Here is a 23,364-nt window from a genome sequence, read left to right on the forward strand (position 1 = left end):
GAATTATTTATTTATTTATTTAACTATCTTTTACTTTTTTAAGGAAATTCCTTATAAAGATATTCTTAGTAAGTTTTTAAAATATTTCTTAATATTTTTAAGGAATATTCCCTATAAAATTCTAAAGGGAATACTATAGCTTCCTACTAGTCTTTATATATTAAGAGGACACCAGTACTGGCAGTACGCTGAGCTAACAAGGGCGCCCGCCACGCGATGCGGTACGGTACCTACAGGCAGGTTCCGCTATAATTCTGCAGTCGCGGCGGGCAATGCTTCTGGAACTGGTGCTATGGGCTGCTTACCCCGTATTGTGCCAATGAAACAGGTTGCAGTCAGTTCACCACCGATGGTTACACAGCAGCAAATGACATGCGCCTGGTTGTTGGATACATAAGACTCTAGTACCTATTCTAGTTGTGCCGGTATCAGTACATACGGTTGCTTAGGATTGTCGTCGTTCGTCTGACGACCGGCGGACCGAGCCTCTACGCCGCAGACGGATACAACTTTCACAGCTGAAGGCCGCGGTCCACCCTTCCAAGGCGTCGCCGGCCACTCACGCTTTGACAACGCAGACATTGACAGGACGAGGCCCCGTGTTGCGCTGCAGATTGGTGGTATCCGGCAGACGCAGGGGCATCCGTAGCGTCCCGATGGATACGAAGACGAAAGCGGCCGTCTCCCTCATCAGGTTCAAGGCTCCTCCGAATAAGCTGATATCGCGTGTCTTTACAAGGTGAAGGAGGGAGTTGCTCTACGAATCACTACTAGTCTACATTGGTGAACGGAGTTTTCTAGACGTGACATGCGCTGCACATGAGTTTGCCTACGCAAGCAGCATTGGTTGATCATTGCTTAAAAAGTCTCGATTTGCGGTAAAATGATTTCATAATGGAATACGGAACACGCGTGTTCAACGTTGCTCTCGTTTGGCCTCAAGACTAATAAGCGCATTGGCTATTGTTCATCTATCCCGTACAGCAATAATGCTGAGCATACACAGGGGGCTATCTCAACGTTTGAACAAAGCTTCGCTGGTTGAAGACGTGTAAATAACGTCCTGAACACGTCTATTTTTAATTTTGCTTGTTTCAGGCTCCAGATTAATCTTCATACATTTGCTGGGCGATCGGTGGATTCCCTCGCATTTCCCAACACGCGCGAGAAAAAGGGTTTATGCCACGTACTCCCTTGTCGTCCACGATATTAAGCGAGGCTGAGGCCGATTTTAATTGCGATCATACATGGGGGGACGTCCATCAATGCAGGTACTGCCACCAAAGGATGGAGTTTTTTTTTCGGTAACCTGCTCCGCTCCGTATTCCTTAGTCTGCGCAGAATAGATCAAAGCAGTAGTGCTCGTCGCGTCGATTACATACGATGGGGTACACTGACAAGCCATATCGTGAACCGCTTATAGCGCCGGCTGAAGTACTGTTGCCATGGAGTAATGAACCAATGTCATCAAATCCATCTGTCAACGGCATGGGCGGGCTTACGGGGCGCATAGTTTCCCTTCAGAATCCATGTCTGGCGGACGGCACAGATGCATCTGTCACGGGAAAAATTACAGGCCCGCCCTTGCGATTTTAACAGAGATGCTGGGACTCGTACTGGGAGACATCCAAGTTGAAGTTCGGATGACGATACGGACGGTCCCTGCATGAGGTGGAGACTCTAGCGGGCAGCATGGCCCCTTGGGAGCTAGACAAACGGCCTCCCACTGGAAAAAGGGCAGTGTTTCTGGGCCATTTACGGGCAAATTGCCAGAGCAGCAAGTGTCTTATGCGGCGTTCAGCTGAGCACCAGCAGGGCTAAAATGTCCGTCGGCCTGCATATCCTGCGTCAAACAGGAAAAGTCCCGTGGCTTTCTGTTTTGAACAAACAGGAAAAAAGGAAGGATCTTGCACATGTTTATTGACCTAGGAGTACGGGGTACGTGTGCTTGCGCTCAATGGAGCAGCACTGGCAAGTTCCTGGTACTAGTCTAATACGGGTCCGATGAGGCGTGGTCCAGCAGCAAGGCCATGAAACACGAAAGGGCCGGCGGGCCGTCGCCAGGCTGTTGTTGCCGGTACCAAAAGGCAGAGAGAAAGCTGAAGAAGAAAGAAAAAGAAGCAATTAGTGCGAGAGAACATGGCCGGACCGCTTCTCTGGGCTTGCCCGATGCAAGCTGAAGAGCGAGGGTCAAGATTATCCGAATACCAAGCAGGTGTCAATTGCGGCCTCGGATAGGTGCAGGCCAAAACCCTTTTTATTATCGACTGCAGCTTGCACCCAGCCGCGGCCAGAGCTTGCGTTTCTGGTTGGGCCGGGGTAATTTGTTGTGCATGCAGACCTCTTTGGCGCCTGTATGCCCCTGTCGGTGGAGCCTGTGTGAGTGTGTGTGCTGCATCAATCTAGGTACACGCAGTTGTCTATGCCGCACCGTACCTGTACTCGTCCCTGGCCGGATAGGGCAGAGGCTGAGGTACCTTCACGAGACGGCTTCTCTCCTTCTGTCTTGCATCCAAATGTCGATTGCCGATGGGGCGGGTGGCTGAGAATAGGCAATCGTCGTGTGAGGGCCGGCGATTGCCCTGCTCAGCTGATGGGTCTCAAGCAAGGGAGATGGAAGAAAAGGAAAGCCTGTGCATCTTAGTTGAGAGACAGGATGGTCTGTGAACGCGGCCGGGCACTGGGCAGGTACATGTACATGCGCTCAATTGCAATCTCTATGCCTCCTTCTGGCAAGCTGGATGGTCACGAGGAGACAATAAGGAGGGCGTCGTGGGCAAACACATCGTCAGCTCGGATGGGAACCAACGCAGCAATACCTACTTAAGTACAATTAGTATCACCGCGCCAGGAAGCCCAAGCCGTGCTAGGCGATGCCCGTTTACCCATGGATCAATAGCGTGCTCGTAAACGCCTGCGAGGGTCTACCACATATGCAAGCCGGCAGCAATAGGAAGGCGATTTGCGGTTGGACTCGCTTGTAACTCTGGTTGCCACGTCGAATCGGTGCAATTGCTGCCTTGTGATCTCGATACGCAAGGGGTCTCGCCAGGACGGCCGACACTGTGTTGTCAGAAATCCCACAGTACTACCTCGAGTGAGCCAGACCAAGGCCAGACGGGGTCCGTGAAGCTGCCTCCACTCAACCAGCAGCAGCGCTTTGTAGTGATATCTGATCTCGGCGTCGTTGCCCTGGCGTCCAGATTGCGAGATCAGAGCGATGTGCCAGATGCTTGTCCAGATTGACAGGCACTCCCGCAGCCTAGGTAGCACGCCGAGAGGCTTGTTGTTTCGGGCACTGGAGGAAAGACTGGGAACAACTTGGTATAGTCTTACAAAAAGGCCGCCACGCCATGCATGCATCTCGCATGCAAGTTTGTTTTTGGCTATGCCCGCTTGGGTGGTTGTGTCTAAAGAGGAGAGCAGGCCTGAGTCTAGTTGAGTCCCGTGAGTGTAAAACCACATCAGCAAAAGGCGGCCGCCTTTGACTTTCGGGTGGCCTGGCTAGGGCCAAAAGCAGCAAACGTGTACGAGTCTTGGCAGTGCCAAGGACATTGAACAGAGAGGTGCCCAGGTACTTCTTACAGGTACCTGCGAGCCGACCGCCGGCCAAGCACGGGGACAGGTACCAACGCAAAGGGCTGACAGGGACATTGCGAGATTCAGGCTCCCCATCCGCCAATGGCAGCGGCAGAAGGGCGGCTGGGGATGGCCAGATGGATGCATGCCTAGAATAGATCAGCCTGGGGCTCAGGGCACTTATTCTGACTTGTACAGTGTAATCGTGCTAATGTACGCGTGCTTAGTGCCGTGCCGTGCTAGGCGCTGGCCCGCACCGTCGCCAGCCTGGAGGCACTGTGTGGGTGTGCTGAGCATCGGGTGCCATCTAGTGAGCGTTCGTTCGGCCGGAGGAGGCATTTAATGGGGTGGCAAACGCGCCGCAGTTGATCTGTGCGATACTTTCTGCCAGTGAATGAGCACTAACAGCGCCGTGTGTGGGCGAGTACTGCTGCCGTCGGTACTGGTACGGACGCCGCGCCGCGCATGTACCTGCCCTCGTGCCTGTACAAGCGGTACATGAACACTTTGCAAGGGGCTGCTGAGATGTCTGGGGGATGGCGGCCGGAGTCCAAGAGACAATAATCCGCACTTGGCAGTGGAGACCGCGAGCCCTTTAGCGCTCATACCCCGTGCCTGCAGCGCTCAGGTACTTCGCGCCTGTATGGCTACCGGCAGGTACCTTGCGCAAGACAGGCACCGCGGCAGGGATCTGCTGGCAGGCTCGTACTTGTACTTCCCTGTTCCGTAGCGCCCAGTTTTTGGCTCGCCCCCCCATATTCTCCCAAATCTTCCTCTTCTTCTTCCGCTCCAGATTTCCTTTCCTTCTAATTCTCTATCCGCGCCATCGAAAACTTTAACCACCATTGGTGCAATTCCAGCGACGCTCTTTGACTCGAGTTGTTGCTTGGTTTTGGCCGTCCACTCATTTGCCCCGATTTTTGAACTTGATCTTCTTCAGCATTGCGTTTTTTCTTCGATTCTCTTCACATCTTTTATTCCGCGACACATCTCTCATCTTTGCCGCCATCATTCGAGCCGCCGTTGATACGCTGGTACGCATCGCCGACTTCTGGACGCAGCCTCCGCCTCCGCCTGTGAAATGAACTGGCTGCTCATTTCTCTATAGACTCAAAACATTTAATCCAAATCTTATTTCGCTTCGGCCTGTTTTATATCACCATTGTACTTTTCAGACGGATCAGAGGAAGTTAGGAAAGAAAGAAGACGACAAATACAGGATAAAACCATCAAAAGACCGGAAAAAAAGATACACCAGTCGCCAGAGCACAATCACGCCCTCCCTATGGTCCAGCCTGCCTGCAATCTAATCGTTCGTCGATGCTAATGCCAATTTACCGCCGGAAGCAATGATGGCAACCGCACTCTACACCCCCGAGCGAGCAGCCGTTGCTTCGTCAGTCCACCACATTGATGGGCCTGTCGACTATCTTGCTTCCTTGGACGACACGACCGCGTCTCACCATGGCACACTTCCTCCGCCCAATCCTCATTTCGCGTTTCCCGCGGCGTCGCCTTCGTCCACCCTCCATGATCCGACAACGAAGCGGAGACGGCCTCTGTCTGCGGTGGAGATGCACACGAGATCCCTTAGCATAGCCGTAGATGGCTCTGACCCTCGACACGCCGCGCTGCCAGCTTTCAGCTTCAACCCCGGTGCCTCTCTTCCCCCGAAACCACACAGCTTTCTCAGCCCTCCGCATTCTCCAAGCTCTGCTCAGCCCCCTGCTCAGCCCGCTGCTGCATCTGCTAACCGGCCAATGGGTCATGGACATCGAAGAGGTGGCAGCGAATTTGTCGGCGGTCGTCTTCGTGAGGGAAGCACCATTGCTGTCATGAGCACCAGCCCGCCAAAGAACGAGTTTGACATGAAGGTGCCCACTCTCCAGCCACCACCGCGCAGGGGACACCGCCGAGGCATGTCTGCTACTATCCCAGCAACTGATCTCCCCATCCTTTTCGCGCCACCAGCCATTGGCTCCTTTTCTCAGGGAAACAGCGCCCCCAACAGCCCCACGATGTTTAGCCGGAAAGACGATTTACCCAACATTGGCTCAGACTTCCCCTTGCCAGAGCCCGTGCGATTGGGCCAAGATGATGGAAACACAGACAGCCCTAGAGCATCCAAAGCCACCCCTGGAGAACGCTTGAAGATGGCTAAGCCTAACATGCGTGCAAGAGTTGGATTTTCAGACACCTTGGAATTCATTCCACGACCGCTCTCACTTGTCTCGAATGAAACATCCAGCACTGTGACAGCACGACCAGGCCATTCAGGATCCGGCAGCGTCTCTTCAATTATCTCGATTTCATCGCTCAGTGGACGCGACGGCCCCAACTCCTTACTGCGGACTCCGACTGGCGAACCCTATGAGTCTAGGCCAAGCACAGCAGGCGCTATCTTAGAGCGTACAGCAGAGCTCCAGATGCCAGATGAACCACCAACATCTCCCCGCCGCCGAAACTCGATTCCCGCCCTTGTCAACATTGTCGATGCTGATGGTGTAGAGTCGAATGTGTCTACTCCGACCAAACCTGCCAAACGTTGGTCTTTCTTTGGCTTGGATGCATTTGCTTCCGGCTCCCCCATGAAGAGGCGACCCAGCACTTCCAGCTCTTCAAGTTCCACCCCTCGACCCATTGATGGCATTTCATGCTCTGACCGCGGATCGGCATCATCACTAGATACGACAGAAGCCCTCCCTGCAAAGTCTAAGAAGGGAGGCAAAAAGAGTGATAAGAAGAGGAAGAAGAGGGAGAAGAAGGAAAAGAAAAAGGACAAGGAAGAGGAGAAAGAAAAAGAAAAGGAAGGGGAAAAGAAAGAAGAGAAGGAGAAGAAAGCCAAGGGCTGGGCTGGCTCGATTCTGCCGTTGAAGAGCCACAAGAAGCGTGGTAAATCACACGTTGTCCGCCCACCAACTCCGCCCGCCTCCGTGTCCCACTTGGACGACGAGGAAGAGGATGAGCTCGAAAGTGACATTCGCCAGCCTCCTCTCGAGCCGCCTACCATAAGCATCACCGAATCTCCATCCCTACCTGAGCAGCCAGAGCCACCGAAGAGATCTTCAGATGACATGTCTTATCCCATGATTGACCTGGATGCTGCACTTGGTCCTTTCAACACCCCTCTGTCTTACAATGCTGAGTGGGAGGCTGCTCAGCGCGCTGCAGGTACTCCGGGCAGCAGAAGGCGCCTCCACAGTGCTCAAGGGTTGAAGGGTTTCAGTGGTCCTGGCATGCATTACCACCGACGTGCCGAATCGGCTCCTGATCTCCCGCCTTTTGATTTCCGCTCCACTATTCATCGATTCGGCAGCAGCTCAACCATGGCTGATGTGTTTGAAGAGGATGAAGAGGACGAAGATGGAAAGGGTAACACCAAATCAAAGCTGGAAACCAGCGAAGAAGTCAGCGAAGAATCCGACGGCGAAGCCACGCCCCCTGCCATCACGCCTGTCCTGCAAGAGCCCTTCCTCGGGCCCAGTGACAAGGTGCTGGGAAAAATGCGACGCGGAAGCGCTGGGCTAGTTGAGGGAGAGTCTTCAAGCCTCTATGCAGTACGGGCTGAGGCCTCTCTAGCCTCACTTCATGATGAAACCATCACAGAGGAGGACTTTACGTTTTTCCGCGCCCCAGTGTTCCAAGGCCGCAGAGATTCTGTCGACTCGGGAGCACCCTCAGCTCCGTCCCCAAGGCAGGTCCCTGTCACCGCTGACCTGCCGATTGATGATCCTCTCGTTCTTCCCAGCGCAAGCGGCACACCGCTCAGCCCTTACTCGGCTAGCTATATCTCTTCCTCTCACCCTTCTCCTCGATCGCCAATGTCGGTTGATGCGCAGCGCATTTCCACCGCACCCTCATCCATCACTGACGACAGCTTCCACTCTCTGCTTATGGGAGAGCCGGGACCAGAAGTCAGGATCTCAATGGACTACGACGCCCCATCACTTGCGTCAAGCCACTCAGCCATGACCCGTGACAGCACCTTCATTCCTGTACCGCGGCCTCGCCAACTTGGACCTTCCCGTGATCAGCGTCCAGTGTCAATGTCAGCTCCATTTGGACGCAGACGCTCGAGCTTGGCGAGCCTCAGCCGACTCATTAGCAGCTCTCATGGTGAGAGAAGCAAGCTCTCCATGGAAGTGACCTTGGATAATGAGCCGGAATCGAGAAAGTCGAAGCACAGCAAGACCAAACGGCTGGGACGGATGATGCAGTTCTGGAAGCCAAGCAAAGAAGACAAAGTCAAAGAGGAGAAAGCCAAAGAAGATCAAGCTGCTTGAGTTTTCCAATACAGAGGGAGGCGGCGACAGGGGACGAAGAAATACAAAGCAGCGTCTAACCATTATTAAGATGCTGCTTTGACGAACTTATATGTATTCTATGTAGCGCATGCTTTCACAAAAAAAATTCTTTTTTTCCGGTTATGCCTCATGGATGCTGGACCTACTGAAACTTTTCGAGGTCGTGTGCTTGCAGTTTTGTTCATGGAACACAGTTGAAAACATTTTGAAGCCAGCTGATGATAATTGAGAGTTAATTTTTCCTTGAAAGCAATCTTATGAGGATTATGATACTGCTATTTCTTCACATTGAGCTACAAGAGAGCTGTCAGTTTTATACAGCCGGTACAACCAGGAATTGAGCGTTTGATGATAAGCATGAACCTTGCTTTTGCGTGACGAGCACATTTGGACTTGTCATTTTTTTTTATACTTTACTTTTGGACGGACGCCTGGCGGATTGGGAACGGGGAAATTTCCTCGACGCTGTGTATGTCGGATCTTGTTTTTTTTTTCTTTGTTGTTTTTCTTTTGTGATTCGTTCTCTGGATCCAAGGGGGAAAAATTTCTCAGTCAGTCGAGAGAAGTACAACTGGATGGATATATAAAGCCATATTTTTTTTTTTTTAAAGGGAACGGGGCCTTACAACTTTTGATACGAAAACAAAAGGGGTTTCTCGATTTTTGGCCGCGGATAAGGGTTGCTTTTTTTTCACAGAGTATGTATTATTTTTTTCTTTTTTTGACAGAAGAAAAGAATAATTCACTGCAGGGTTTTTTTAATTTAGTTGAATTAAGAGGTGCTCGAAATGAGCGAAATAAAAAAAAAGATTTATATTTACTTTTGCTTTCTGATGGCCTTCTTTCTTATTTAATGATTTGGCATATACGATAAATGCTAGGTAATATGATTTGTAATTGCTAATAGGTACTAAGATATCTTAGTAGCTATCAACAGAATATGGATATAAATATTTCGGAAACATCATCTCGTCTTGTATAGTCATGTCGTACACACAAAAAAGAGTAGTCATAAAGCCGTAACACATCATAAAGAGAGAAAGTAGAATGGAAGAAAAGGGGAGTATCAGAAGAAAACCATCGTATCCAGTCATATGCGAAACAAACACAAAAAGCCTCAAGCCTTTTCCAACGCCGCACCGTCGTGAGCACATCGACGCATCATCAAAATCCAGTGCTTATGTGCGATATTCTCGCAGGGCTTGCAAGAAAGTTGTCTAATCATACGTTCTCATCTCATGAAAAGAACTTGGACACGCCATTGCGGATGCCATCTACTAAGCCGCCGCGACTTTCTCGCTCAATGTCATCGTAGTAGGCCTTGCGCTCCCATCGCATATCGCCGCTGCGACCACGCTCGACGCGACTTCCACGGACATAGGACTGAACGGCGTTGCTGCCGTTGCCGCCGTTGCCGTGGCCGTACTCGCCAGCCATGCGGACGGCGTCGTTGACGGCGGTAAAGGGATCGCCAGTAGCGGCGCGCTTGGCCACGCCCAGCATGCGCTCGATGGACGGCGGGATGCGGAGGCCGAAGCGCGCGAGCAGGGCCGTCAGGGCACCGCCGGTGACGAGAGGCACGATGACGAGGAAGAAGACCTTCCACGGGTGGCGCTTGGCGTAGTGCTGGAGATCGCGGAGGAGGCGCTTGAGCTGCTTGAGGCAGCGCTGCAGGAAGCCCTCGCGGGGAGAGCGTTTATAGTACGAAGGGCGGCCTGAAGGCGATTTCATTGTTAGCTAAGGTACTATATGATAGACATCATCAAAACAGGGCACACGTACGGTTTCCAAACAAGCTGGAGCGGCTGTTGTTGCCGCCCAGGCCGAAGAACGAGCCGCGCGAGCCATTGTTCTTGCGATAGCTGCTGCCCTCGCCGCCAAAGAAGCCCGAACCACGGCTCCGGGGAGATCTGGATCTGGATCTGGACCTGGATCTTGATCGGGAGCGCGGCGGCGGCGAGCGCGACTCGGAGCGAGAGCGACGCTTCTTGTGGCTGTGACGGCGGCTGGCTGTGTGGTGGCGAGACGAGCGGCCGCTTTGACTGAAGGCGTCGCCGAAGACGCTTGACGAACCCATGATGGTGATCAGGAGTGATTTTTTTTTGGTTGATATGAGACAGTAAATAAGAAAGGTCAAGAAGCAAAGCAAAGCAGGTAAAAATTAACGAAGATGACGCTGTTTCAGGAAGCGGGCGGCGCTCAGCTGAGGGATGAGCGCATTGAGCCTTGCTGCTGCTGCGCTACAGTATAACGAGGTCACTGACTGCTGAAGACTAAGACAAGAGAGATCGACAGTATCGTCTGTCTCTGCTCGAAGCGGGCGCTCGCTTGGGTGATTCAACGCGATTGAGAAGAGGTGGTTGTAACAAAACAAATCGCAAAGCAATACGCTGAAAGAAGTCCCGGCCTGTAGCAGAGCAAGGCAAGGGCTCAGCTTAGGTATGGCAACCAGCTTTACTGTAAACAGTAAGAGAATCAAAGCAGGGCCCCCAACCAATCTAATCAATCCCTGCGTGTATGCAAAGGCACAGACGGTACCTTTTTCGCTTCCCTGGTTCTCTACCTTGTCTACGATCTGGCTCCTGTGTCACTCTCGCTATCTTGTTTTTCCCACTTTTGCCCACTTGGAGCTTCTCGTGCGGACATCCGTGCAGCAGGGCGGGATGCAGGATGCAGCGATGAGGTGCAGCTGAAGAGCTTCAAAGACGGCCGCAGAGTGGAGAAAAGATGAAAATCGCCCGTTGGAGACGCAAAAAGACAAGCGCCTTGACCGCCGGAAAATCGGGTGGCTGGAGGGTGGGAAGGGAACCGGTAATTTAGAAGTGACTTCTCCTGCTGTTTCCTCTCAGCGTCTTTTGTTCACAGTACAAGGGGCCAGTAACTCGCTGAGAAAAAGGCCTGAAACAGCCAAGTAGGGCGAGAAAAGAAGGTGGCGCAGCAATCCATGGGAATAAGTACTGTAGACCAAGTTCAATTAAATGTAATACGAGGACAGTCAGCGGGAAGATGCAAGGAGTGGGAATATTACTAGTGGAAGCGAGGGAATCAAGTTGCAGATCTCAATACGCGTTACTGCAGATAATGTCCAAGTAGTAGCTGTACTTTACCTTTTGATACATTTGAAAAAGAGAAAAGCATCCGGCATCTCAGCTGTATTCAACAAGGCAGCTAGTCTCTATTAAACAATCAAATCCATTAATACATGTACTTTATGATTTAATTGTCAATTATACAAGGGAGTAACAGCAGTAACAGCAGTAGTATATACTAATGGTACTTAATTAAAACCTATTCCTTTTGCTTCTTTTGAGAAAGGCTAGCAGAAAGCCAAATTGGTGAAAAACAGCATTTGTTTCGCTACTTGTATGCCTGTGAGCACAAGCTTGCCTCTGTTATCCTGCGCCACAGGCTACGCCACACCTCAGATTTCAACCTCCGTAGTGCTTTCTTGTATGCCATGTCTGCTTGGTCCGCGTAAGAAGAGCGCGTTCAAAAGCTCAATATCAAATCCCTTACTTTATAAATTGCTTCCTCAATTGCTCTCTAAACTTTTTAAATACTCGATTTCTAGGCAGTAATTCGACCAAGGGAACGAACTCTGTGCCATAAAGTCCAAATTCAGAGCATATAGCCAAAATGTCTGGTGAAGACGATGAAGACGATTACATGAACATGACGTTCGACGATCCCGCTCCCACTACAGAGTCTTCAGTTCAGCGTGCTGAGCGTCTCAAGAAAGAATCCCGCGCTCGCGGCGTCATAAAGTCCAAGGCAGAGCTCGCTCAAGAAGAAGCTGCTGCGAGAGAAAAGGCTCTCTCAACCTCTTTGCTGGATGACCCACGCTCAAAGAAGAGTAAAGGTCTTGCCATGATGGCGAAAATGGGTTTCAAGGGCGGCAGTCTGGGGAAAAAGACTGAAGACGGCGAAAATTCCAGCAAATCAGAGCCTATCCAAATCAGCATGAAAGAAGACCGTGGCGGCATTGGCTTGGACAACGAGAAGAAGAGAAAACTCCGGGAAGCTTTTGAAGAAAGGGACGCCAAATCTGTCAAAGTCGACCCCAATGAGTATCGTGAGAGGATGAGAGCGGAGAGAGAGGACGCTAGACTAGAAGTGCAACTCCATGCTGCCCAACGCACGGCGGAGCGACTGGACGATGAAAAGGCTGGAAAAGACACAGCCGATGCCACTTCGTCTTCCGAAGAAGCAGAAGCAGAAGTAGAAGCGTCTGACTCAAAACCGCGTCCGATTTCATCTCGCCCGCTCAAGTCTTTTCCTGTTGTTTATCGCGGCTTGATTCGGCACCGTGAAGAGAAAGAGCGCGATCGACGGATGAGACATGACTTGGAGCAGTCTCTCTCACGACTGCCGACATACGAGAGCGGCGATGAGGACGACGATGACAAAAAGGCCCTGGGAAAGAAGCAAACGGTATACGAGACTGCGGATGACCTGGACGAGGTGGATGAAGAATTGGACGAATTCAATGCTCTCGACCCTGGCACCAGGCTGAGCCGTCTGGTTATGTATTTGCGAGAGACACATTGGTATTGCTTTTGGTGTAAAATGGCGTATCCGGATGCTGAGTTGGACGGGTGCCCGGGGTTAACGGAGGAAGATCACGATTAAAAGAGCAGTCTGTCAAACACGTAGCATCTTGGTTTAGCCTCTCTTCTCAATTCATACCCATAGAGATGGATCTGTATGTTAAAATCTGTCTGTCTTCTGCGGCCTTTTGCTCTCAAGCCATAGCTAAGCTACTTCGTAGTATAGTTTCCCCAAATGGTCTTTGTCCAGTTTTATCCTAGCCTCAGATTATCCAGCCCGGCACGCCGTTTCTGCGGTATCGTCATTCTAAGACTACTGTTGTTTTCTGTTCTTTGACGACCACCACGGACTTGCATAGAACCATGACAGAATCGAAGTTCTCTCCGTCTGCATTTCCAATCTTCCAGACGCCCGGAGACTCATTTATATCAACGGCGTGGCTTGATGAAGTAGCATTGACCTCATCTTGCAAAGGTATCATCGTCTCCGGATCGTATCTGCAATCGTCTTCTCCACTATCGTTTCCGGCCCACTGCACGACGAAGATAGCCTTTGACCTCATCATGGCGAGATGAAGATTTGCTGCTTGCTTAATAATCTCCCCAAAATCTCTCTCAAATACCTCTTTCTGTTCATGGGGTATGACATCCTTAAAACAAATCATTGCATCTGTTATAGCCTGATTTTGCTCAAAATCTTCATTTAATCTTTCGTCTTCTTTCATGTTCGGGTCAAAGGCTGACTTCGTGTTACTGATCATTTTCAGGTATTGGGAGCTCGGAGGAGCGCAAGGATCTGATTGGCAAATGGGAATGGTTAGTGATTCGCCATCATGAGAAAGACATCAAGAGGCTGGTTACCTATCTGGTCGATGCTACGTGCCAACGATTGGCCAATCCCTCCATACCAGTGCTCCATACGGCCCGAAAAACAATGATAGCATATTATCACCCATAGCTGGCGCCGAAAAAGGATGGGCCGCATAGGAAACATGCAATCAGTTGATGTTGCAAGGGGCGAGGTATCCGTAAGATAACCGCAAACAAGATTTTGGACTTTATAACAGAGTTGTTTCCACTCTCCAACAATGGTGTCATCTGATATCTTGGGACCGAAAGCCTCAACATTGGCTGTAAGAATAGAAGCCATTTTGTTCTTGTGGGCCCTGAAGTCTTTTTCAAGTGCTGCATATCTTTCTTTCTGATTTTCCTCAAACCCTTGATGAACATCTCGCTCCTGTTGAATTAGCGCCCTCAACTGGGCAATTCTGCTGCGCTGCCGTTTGATCTGAGATTTACTATCATCGAGTAAGGTACGTACGGCCTCAGGGTCCAGACGAGATGCTATCCCTATGAAGACAGTTTCCCAGTTCTCCACCTCGGTAGCAGAGTACGTTCGTGTCCTGGGATGTTTCGCAGGCCCTGTTAGCTCGTCTTCGCTTTCGAAACGATTTCGCTTCCTGCTTCCTGCAGTCTCATGCTGGCGGACTGGCACTTGCTCTGAGACGGCTGATCCTTGGCCATGAACAGATGCATGCGAGCTTCTAAGCGAACGCGTGCTTCTAGTCATTGCTCGTGAGTTGTTCGCCAAAGTATTGTCGTCATCGCCGCCTTCTGCTTCTGCATGATGCATTTGTTAGCTTGCTATTGACTGTATCGAGAGAGTCAAGATAGAAGTGCATCGAACAGATGCCCCGGGATATGTTCTCACCATCTTTCAGAAAAATCGTAGCACTATCTCCTGGCATTATTCCTGAATGCACTTCAGCAGTTCTGAAAGCTGGTGGAGCTACTTCAAGGCAGCGGGATCAATAGGGAGAGTGAGGTCAAAAGCAAGTGCTGTGCGGACTAAATGAAGATTGATAGGGCGAGTTGAATGGCTTCTGGGTTGAATCAAAAGATTCAAGAAAATTGGTGAATGCGTGTTATCAGGTGCCTGCGGGTGGATGCATAAAACTCGAGTGCTATGAAGAAGTTACGGCTGGCAAAGCTACTAGGTACATGTAGGTAGTAATTTATCTCTTGGACTGAAAGAAGAGTGAATCCGCGCTGCCAGGTGCCTGCGGCTGAGCGCATGCGGTCAAGTGACTGAGAGCCACCGCCCTATTTTCTATTTGAAGAACTGATGGTAGAAGGTGATTCAACTCTCCTCTTTCTTCTATCCACTTTTCGCACACTCTTCATCTCCTACAGGAAGCACATTTGCCTCACTTCAACTCAGCATATGACCAGCAGCTATGGCTTCATCCACCCATGATGAGGCAAACACCAACGGAGATTCTTCGCAATCAAAGGACGAGGATCCCTTCATTGCTTTTGGAATCGATTTTGGCACAACGTAAGTCCACCCTCCTCTATTACTTGATCACAAGTACCGACTTTAGTAGCTATTCAGGTATCGCATGGGCCATCTCAACTCGACCAGCCAATGTCAGCATGATAACTAGCTGGGATTCAGCCAAGTACCATTGTTCCGATAAAGAGAAAACCCCAAGCATCATCTCATACGAAGAGAACGGCAAAATGCTCTGGGGCTACTCTGTTTCTGACAAAAAATCTTCGATCGAGTGGTCCAAACTCTGCCTCTTGGAAGAAGATGACATTCCCAACGATGTCAGTCACTCAACACAGCTTCAAGCTGCTCAAGCTGCTTTAAAACAGCAGAAAAAGAGCGTCGTAGATGTCATCAGCGACTACCTGCGACAGCTGTGGAAACACAGCATCATCAACATTAGGCGAGCTATAGGTGGACAGTTGGTAGACCTCTGCAGATTTAAGGTCGTTGCTACAATTCCTGCAATATGGCCCATATATGCTCAGATACGCATGCATGAAGCCATAGAAAAAGCTGGGATTCTGAGCACTCGAAACGCGGGTCAAACAATCTTGGAATTTCTTCCAGAGCCTGAAGCTGCGGCATTGGCTACTCTGAGAGGTATTTCCACGTACAATCAGGCAAATATGGAGGTAAAAGCATTTTATATCCTAGTTGTAATTTATCAGCTAACGTATGGGCCTAGATTGGCGACCATTTTGTTGTTTGCGACGCTGGTGGAGGCACTGTAGTAAGTCCTTGGAATCATGTCTTGAATTTTGACGCATCTCACACAGCTAGGACATCATCACCTACACTGTTGTCGAGCTGAGCCCGATGAAAGTCAAGGAAAGCGTTAAGGGAGACGGTATAGTGTCGCGTTCTTGATATTACTTTGATTAGCAACTAATGTGATGTATAGGAAAACTTTGCGGAGCCACCTTTCTGGACGAACGTTTTCTAGAAATTCTTCGAGAGAAGCTTGATCAGATATCTCCTGATACCTGGAAAAGCCTTGAAGAGACTGGAGCACTGGGACGAATTATGAACAACGATTGGGAGAACGGAATCAAGCCTCAATTTCGTAACACTGACCAACACTGGATGATTCAGATCCCGGTAAAGGGACCTAAGCGAACTCATGATGAATTTCGTTTTTCAGACATCAAGTTTGACGTGTGAGTATTCTCAAGCTGGTATTCTTATACCAAGCGCTTTTAATCTGCTGGATCATTTTAACCCGCTTAAACAAATAGCAAAGATGTGCAAAAGATATTCAAGCCAATAGTGGCTGAAATCAAGCATCTTGTGGATAACCAAGTGAAGGCCATCAAAGACAAGTACAATAAAGAACCAAAGGTACGGTTTTGCTATTATCTGGTAATACTACCAAAGTACTCATATATATCTTTTCTAGTTTGTCGTACTTGTTGGTGGGTTTGGTCGGCAACCTTTCCTTTTCACGGAAATGCAGGACGCTTTGAACCGCAGGAACGGGCCTGTGGGGAAAATTGAGGTTCTACAGAGCCAGGGCGCAGAACCGTAAGTGGCTATTGACGTATTGGTAATAATAAGAAGCTGACATTTAGTTTCCTTTTCACGATGAAGCTGGACAGCTGTCTGCCGAGGAGCAGTAATACGAGGGCTTGAGCTGTCCGATCGTACAAGGGACTCTACGGTCATGTCAAGGATTAGCAGGATGAGCTACGGTGTGAAATGCGATCGTGTGCCATGGAACGCGAAGGACCACGATATAAGAGATAAAGAGTGGTCTGATATAGATCAGGCATATAAGGCTGTAAACCAGACTTCTTGGTTTGTGCGCATCGTGAGTTACAGCCCTCAAGCGAGTCGTTAAAACTTGAAATATACTAACAATTATCAAGGGGGAAACCATTCCAGTGGGCGATTTCATTTCCAAAGGATTTTATACAGACCTTACACATTCAATCTCGTCGCAGTCCACAGAACTCATCTACTCGACCTCTGCCACTCCACCGAAGAGATGCGATGAGACAGTCAAGAAGCTTTATAACCTCCATTGGTCGACTGTGCCTAAGTTCAGCAAACTGACTACTTGGGTCAATTCTAAAGGTCGAACTATTCGACGATTCTGTTTTGACACTAAGATGACATCAAATGGCGTAACTTTAGACTTTGAGATTGTCTACAAAGGACAAGTCGTGGCGTCGAAGAATATCGGCATTGATTATGGCCACTGCGGTGCTCTCGCTAGTAACTGCAACTGAGAAGCGCGATATGGAATGAGATTAGATGAGATTTTTCGGTGTGAAGGCCGAATGATTCAACCAGCACTCGGATTTAGCATACGCGGACTGATTTGGCTTGGGTGTTTACGATTACGCAGACTGCGAAAAGGAGACTACTGGGCTTTGGTAGGAAGACAAATCAGGATTATTTGATAGTTTGATACACGAACAATTGATGATGGTTGCATTTACCTAAGAGATAAGCGCGGCTTATCGCAAGCCGCGCACGGAGTTACATCACCGGTGCATAATCAACAATTACCCGTAAGATGCTGCTTAGATTCAAAAAGAGCAAGCAAACTATATAATAGATTCCATCGTCTAGAATCGCAACTCGACAGACTTGTAGAAGAGATACCGCTGACAAGAAGAAGAAGAGGAATACCCAAGTTTTAGCAACTCAGTTTTATCATACTGAAACCTAGCCACGGCGCGACGAAGTAATTCGTCTATATAAGATATAATACGTCAATACATATATAGCTAGAGGTAGTAGAGGTAGTAGAGGTAGTAGAGGTAGTAGTAAATAGCTTTAATTTACGATACGAGTTACAGCTGGGATCTGAATCATGAAATTGAGGCGCTGAATATCAATCTTTATGAGAACTACGCAAAGTTTGCTAGCTACAGTATGCTGTTATCCTACATATCATGGTTCAGCCTCCCACGATCTCTTGCATAAGCCATGGCCAAATCAATCCAAGATCTGCTAGCTTTAGCAACAGTTACTCACGCGAGTGTTTACGAACGCAAGTAGAATAGCGCATGTCTTTGCTCTCCAAGATAAAATGATATTTATCCGAGTCTACGCTGGTTATGTCTGCAATGCTTAGGACGACAAATCCCATAATCAGATTTATAATTGTCCAAGCAATCACAAGCAAGATCCCAATAAGCTAAAGCAAATAAACAGATGATACTGCAATACTAAGCGATAATGTTGGGTTCCGAATGGCTGGCTCGCATTTAAGGCATCAGACGACCAGAGACACAAGACAATTGGTAGGTAAATGTATAGCCGGAGTATATACATATAATCACCAGACAACATGCAGTAACGCCCCGTCAATGGAGTCGAGGCTTACGATTTGATGATTAGTTTATTTTTTCTTTCTTTTTCTTTTTCTTCTTCTAAAATAAGGCTTTTGCAATCATTCTCTATTTAGTTCCCAGGATCTACTCAGCGAAGAAATGAAAGCTACAGCTACAGCGACGTCGTATAGACTCCCTAGAACGGCTGCTGCTGCGTATACACCGCTTTGCAGGAAATGATCTTGCAGGATAATAAATTTATTATAATGGCGAGGCTAGGGCCCATCATGGTTATGTGACACCGCTATTTGTTGTCTCTTGTTTGACAATTTCTTGAACTTCAAATCACGCTCTTCTCGATGATATATATCACGTATGTTCTTTATTCTTATGCGTTTCAGTAATCACTTCTCCTTGTTTGGCTCCACGCCCAAGTACTGTCAATCTGTTATATAGCGAGCCGTTTTCCAGATCAAATATCATGTCACAGATACATATGAACCCCATTTGTTCTCTATCCAGTTGCAGCATTCGCCAACAGCCCTCATCAGGTTATACCGCCATATGCATAGACCCATCGTCCGAATTAGGTATGACCTCCAGTTCTCTAAGTATGACCGAAGACTTCCAAAGGATCATATGAAACTCAAAATCCTCGCCATCTGCATTGCCATATTTTATCAAGGCCGGCGCTTCGACAAACTCCACAAAATATCGAGATGTGTAGGTGTCCACATCGCTTTGCATGGATTCCATCATTTCTCGGTTATAAGGGGTGAATTGCGCGCCATCATCATCTCCAAGCCACCGCAGGAAGTAAATGGCTTTTGAACTCATCATCATGGTTTGAAGATCAACTGCGTCCATAATCAACTTGTTCATCTTGGCTTCAAATTGATCCATCATCGAATCTTGGATGAATGGGGAAAGCATGATCTTGGCAGCTTCAACCAGTATAAGCGTGGCTCCTTTGGCTCTTTCATAGAGCTGAGGGCCATCATTGAGACCAGCAATCGCTCTAAATTTCATCTGGCTGAGCATTTTGAGGCAGTGAGGTTTATTGAAACATCTTTGGCCTATGGGAGGAGACGTGTTAGCTGGTCGCGTCAATTTGTGTAAGATGGGAAGGGAAGGAATAATTACCCTCTATAAGCAAGATTTGTGTCAACGTCTGGCCAGCTTCTCCGTACCAGATAGGCCGCATCCCCGAAAATACAGCGGATTTGATTGTATACCATATCGATCGTCGAAGTACAGCAACTCGTAGACTGGCAACATTGCACCGGGACAGAGGCAGGAACTTTTTCATTCGTTTCATCAAAGTCTCAATCTCGTCACACTCATTGGCGGGACGGTTGGTTAAGCACTGAGAGACTATGTCGCGAATGTTGAAGCATAATCTCCCCCATCCCGCAGCAATATCAGAGTCCGACACTTTGGTATATTTGCCAGAGTCCTGTTTAGCAGCATCGATAGCAGCCTCTAGCTTTCTTCTCAGCTTACTGCACTCGCTTTGTAACTGGGCGATATGTGATTGCTGCGACACTTCTTTTCGTTTCTGATCTTGGTGTAATTGCTTGAGATCTTTCTTCAGAGAATCATTTTCACGGTGCAGTTCTTGGTTCTTGGTTTTGAGAGTTTCAAGACTCTGAGTTTTCGACTTGTAGTCATCCAGCCATTCATCAAAAGCCTTCTCATACTTTTTAATTTTAGGATCGACCGCAGGTTTCTTGCCGCGCTTTTCAGGCCGTGCGGTTGCATCATCGTGTTTCTCACCACTTCTTTTCCTCGAATTTGGGGTCTCAATCTGACTCGGTGTCGGCAGTCCTTGTTGCGTTGGCGCTTGTTTGGCCGCCTTTGATCTCAAGCATCGAGAAGGTTGAAGTATAATACGTGGCTTGTTGGAAGTGATGCTTTCTTGATAAGTTCCATCCGCTCCGTCAGTAACAGATTGATCTTCACCGTCACTATCTTGGTACTCTTCTTGATCTTGAGCTCGTGGCAGAGATGGCGCGGTTGGCGTCTCAGTAGCTAGATTCTCGACATCGACTTGCGAGGATTCGGAAAATCCTGCTCGAAGGTTAGCCTCTATTTATTTGGACTGATACGACTAGATGAATGAAAACGAGTTGTCAAACAGGTGTTCATTACCGCGTCCTTTGCCAGGAGTGTCGATACCTCGTGGCGGCATTGTATCGTAATATCTCGGATGAGAGAAGAGCTGGCCTCAGCGTGTCTGGATGTCGATGCTCTATCACGCTCCAGAAAAAAATTCCATGGGCAAAATTAAAAAGTGAGAAGAAAGAGAGAGAAGAGGCAGAAACGCAAAGAGGGTAATTCACAGTGGGGGTTGTAACGTGCAGAGCTTTCTGCCAGATGGCTGCCAACTGACAAGGCAGTGAAACACGCGTTCGAATTTATGTGACTTTTGCTTTACCAATGCTTCTATTTTTCTTCTTCTTTCAACTCAACACACCTTCTTTTGCCCTGCCGGCTATTACCTTGACATCACTTAATACTTGTTCGCAACAACGCAAATTGAGAAGCCCCCATCATGGCTAGAACTAATCGGAAACAAAGAGGTGCTAACAGAGGGACACAGAATGCCTCTGGAGGAGACCCTACAATTGTCATTGGCATAGATTTTGGAACCACGTGCGTCTGTTCCATCGCGATGAGGCGGTTTCTGATACTGATGCTGTATCACATGTAGCTTCTCCGGTGTCGCTTGGGCTCGATCCAGTCGGCCAGATCAAATCAATATAATCACGAGCTGGAAGTCTCGCTTCAACTTCAACAGCGACAAGGAAAAAGTGCCAACCATCATCTCGCGCGAAGAGAAAGATGGTGCTCCTCTTTGGGGCTACGTCGCTCCATTGGGATCAGCTTCCATCCAATGGTTCAAGCTCTGCCTCCTCGATAGGGATGACATTCCGCAGTATCAAAGAAGTTCAGAACATCTCAAAGCTGCAATGACTTCGCTGGAAAAATCCGACACACATGTTGTGGATGTTATCAGCAACTACCTTCGAGAGTTATGGCAGTACACCATTAGTTGCATTGAGCGAGCTGAGGGAGCATCCATCGTCGACGTCTCCGCGTTCAAAGTGGTTGTCACGCTGCCGGCAATCTGGCCTGCATATGCCCAATTCCGCATGAAAGAGGCCATTGAAAGAGCAGGAATTTTGAACCTTCGTGGCGTCTTCGATACTGCGCTGGAGTTTATCTCAGAGCCTGAAGCGGCGGCCCTGGCAGCTTTGCAAGATCTGTCTGATAGGGCAGATATGGTGGTAAGGCATATTCTCACTGCTACTGAGACTACCATTACCGCACTAACTAGATGGTCTCATAGCCTGGTGATCATTTTGTCGTCTGTGACGCTGGTGGAGGTACTGTAGTAAGTAATTCAGTCCAATTGAACGTTAACACAGCTCATTTGCTTCACAGGATGTGATTACCTATACTATCATTAGCAAAACTCCAATGAGAGTCAAAGAAAGCGTTAGAGGAGATGGTAAGCATTACATCTTCTTTTCTTGTTCAGGCTCATGCAGCTCATGCAATTTTATAGGAAAGCTCTGTGGCGCTACGTTTGTGGACGAACGTTTCCGAGATCTCCTTAGACAAAAGATTCCCCCAACTACTTGGGACAAACTTGGAGAAGACGGAATAGCTCGTCTTATGAACAATGAATGGGAGAATGGCATAAAACCACAATTTAGCAACGATGGCCGCATGTGGTCTATACAAGCCCCCATCAGTTCACGGAAGAGAGACCACGAACAATACGTTTCTTCAGATATCAACATACACAAGTAAGCCCCTTTACAAAGACCGATAGATACCTCCTATACCTCCTATAGTGGCCATTTACTAATACATCTAATAGTTATGAAATTGTCAACGTCTTTCAACCGATAACCAGCCAAGTTGTGGAGCTTGTAGCAGCTCAAGTCAGCGAAGTCAAGAGGCGGTACAAGAAGCAACCCAAGGTATGGAAATGGATTTGAGCTGTTTGATGAAATAAAATACTGACATGGATTACTAGTTTGTAATCTTGGTTGGTGGTTTTGGACGATGCCATTATCTATATAACTGCTTGGCCGAAGGCCTCAGAGGCAAAGTAGAGATTTTACAGAGCTCTGGAGCACGACCGTGAGTACAGATTGACACTGTAAATTCTAGATGAGGCTGACTTTTATTCTATTCCAATGATATAGCTGGACAGCAGTTTGTCGCGGTGCGGCCATCAGAGGACTCGAACAATCTGCTGGTGCTACAGAATCTGCGATTTGTTCAAGAATCGCAAGAGCCAGCTACGGTACCATGTGCAACGTCGTCCCATGGAATGAAAAGGAACACAGCATTCAGGATCGAGAATGGTGTCCGGTTGCGCGAGTGTACATGGCCGCCGACCAAGCCTCCTGGTTTCTGCGTATTGTAAGTGATTAGCATCATATGTAGCTGAAATGAAGGGACACTACTAACGGCCATCCAGGGCGAGACTATAACCGTGGGTAAAGCCATCGAACTAGAGTTCCACCAGGACTTTGAATCACCGGCCAGCGAAATCGTTACAAATCTCATTTACTCCAACAGCTTGCAACCATCAGGACGATGCGACGAGACAGTCAAAGAGCTCTGCCAGTTGCGCTGGTCGAGGATCCCCAAATTCGACGATCTGCCTACATGGACAAATAACAAGGGCCGCGTTATCAGGCGACTCGCTTATGTGATCAAGATGACTTCCAACGGCGTCTCTTTGGACTTTGAGATTTCACACGACGACAAGATTGTCGCCTCCAAGAATGTCGCGGCTGATTATAGCGAAAGTGGTACTGCAGCGCATCGGCATGCTGCCCAGCTTGGTGATGATAATAGTGGCACCTATGTGCCTTCTGTAAAGGGACCGGGAGGCTGGGACGACGAATTCAGTGATGATTAGTTTCTGCGAATGAGATTTTGTTTATGATGGCATTGGGAACCGAATTATATTTGCTGCGAAGTATAGCGGAATGGAAGCGTATTCCCGAATAGTTATTGCTCTCTACAAACAAGCTATAATCCTAGAGAGAAGTATGAAGGATACCACTATCTCAAATGATGAGGCTTATTTCAGTATCTAAGTATTCCTGTCATGACTAATGGCACGAAGTGACAACCATCTCAATCTTCTCCTGCTGCCCCTACCTTTAAGTGTTATATGGTAATGAACATTTTATGCGAGGACTGGCTGCCTTGTCAGCATAAAGCAGTAGTTGCCTTCAACATGTAGGCTATTTGCAACTAGAGTGCTGAGTGATAGAATTGGTGATAGA

At 48.5% G+C, this 23,364-nt stretch overlaps 7 protein-coding genes across 7 annotated transcripts; 4 read left to right on the forward strand and 3 right to left on the reverse strand.

The window, feature by feature from the left end:
• Positions 1-4,931: 4,931 nt before the first annotated feature.
• On the forward strand, positions 4,932-7,862 carry TGAM01_v209388 (hypothetical protein; the record flags this gene model as incomplete). The annotated part of the gene is made up of 1 exon (XM_018805792.2): positions 4,932-7,862. One exon carries the CDS (start codon positions 4,932-4,934, stop codon positions 7,860-7,862), a length of 2,931 nt encoding a protein of 976 aa, XP_018660982.2.
• Positions 7,863-9,119: 1,257 nt separating this feature from the next.
• Positions 9,120-9,960, reverse strand: TGAM01_v209389 (hypothetical protein; the record flags this gene model as incomplete). Its single annotated transcript, XM_018805791.1, has 2 exons — positions 9,120-9,598; positions 9,666-9,960. 2 exons carry the CDS (start codon positions 9,958-9,960, stop codon positions 9,120-9,122), a joined length of 774 nt encoding a protein of 257 aa, XP_018660981.1.
• Positions 9,961-11,519: 1,559 nt separating this feature from the next.
• TGAM01_v209390 (hypothetical protein) lies at positions 11,520-12,512 on the forward strand (the record flags this gene model as incomplete). The annotated part of the gene is made up of 1 exon (XM_018805790.1): positions 11,520-12,512. One exon carries the CDS (start codon positions 11,520-11,522, stop codon positions 12,510-12,512), a length of 993 nt encoding a protein of 330 aa, XP_018660980.1.
• Positions 12,513-12,732: 220 nt separating this feature from the next.
• On the reverse strand, positions 12,733-14,063 carry TGAM01_v209391 (hypothetical protein; the record flags this gene model as incomplete). The annotated part of the gene is made up of 2 exons (XM_018805789.1): positions 12,733-13,059; positions 13,488-14,063. 2 exons carry the CDS (start codon positions 14,061-14,063, stop codon positions 12,733-12,735), a joined length of 903 nt encoding a protein of 300 aa, XP_018660979.1.
• A 604-nt stretch (positions 14,064-14,667) lies between these two features.
• TGAM01_v209392 (hypothetical protein) lies at positions 14,668-16,993 on the forward strand (the record flags this gene model as incomplete). The annotated part of the gene is made up of 9 exons (XM_018805788.1): positions 14,668-14,768; positions 14,818-15,397; positions 15,451-15,495; positions 15,546-15,612; positions 15,667-15,922; positions 16,001-16,103; positions 16,162-16,286; positions 16,434-16,572; positions 16,631-16,993. The coding sequence occupies 9 exons, from the start codon at positions 14,668-14,670 to the stop codon at positions 16,991-16,993; spliced, it is 1,779 nt and encodes a 592-aa protein (XP_018660978.1).
• Positions 16,994-18,598: 1,605 nt separating this feature from the next.
• TGAM01_v209393 (hypothetical protein) lies at positions 18,599-20,237 on the reverse strand (the record flags this gene model as incomplete). Its single annotated transcript, XM_018805787.1, has 3 exons — positions 18,599-19,143; positions 19,190-20,116; positions 20,198-20,237. 3 exons carry the CDS (start codon positions 20,235-20,237, stop codon positions 18,599-18,601), a joined length of 1,512 nt encoding a protein of 503 aa, XP_018660977.1.
• Positions 20,238-20,600: 363 nt separating this feature from the next.
• On the forward strand, positions 20,601-22,991 carry TGAM01_v209394 (hypothetical protein; the record flags this gene model as incomplete). The annotated part of the gene is made up of 9 exons (XM_018805786.1): positions 20,601-20,701; positions 20,760-21,336; positions 21,399-21,443; positions 21,494-21,560; positions 21,618-21,861; positions 21,936-22,038; positions 22,095-22,201; positions 22,267-22,486; positions 22,545-22,991. The coding sequence occupies 9 exons, from the start codon at positions 20,601-20,603 to the stop codon at positions 22,989-22,991; spliced, it is 1,911 nt and encodes a 636-aa protein (XP_018660976.1).
• Between the last annotated feature and the right edge of the window lie 373 nt (positions 22,992-23,364).

This window comes from Trichoderma gamsii (genome assembly GCF_001481775.2).
Source record: "Trichoderma gamsii strain T6085 chromosome Unknown Scaffold_45.2, whole genome shotgun sequence".
Taxonomy (NCBI): Eukaryota; Fungi; Ascomycota; class Sordariomycetes; order Hypocreales; family Hypocreaceae; genus Trichoderma; species Trichoderma gamsii.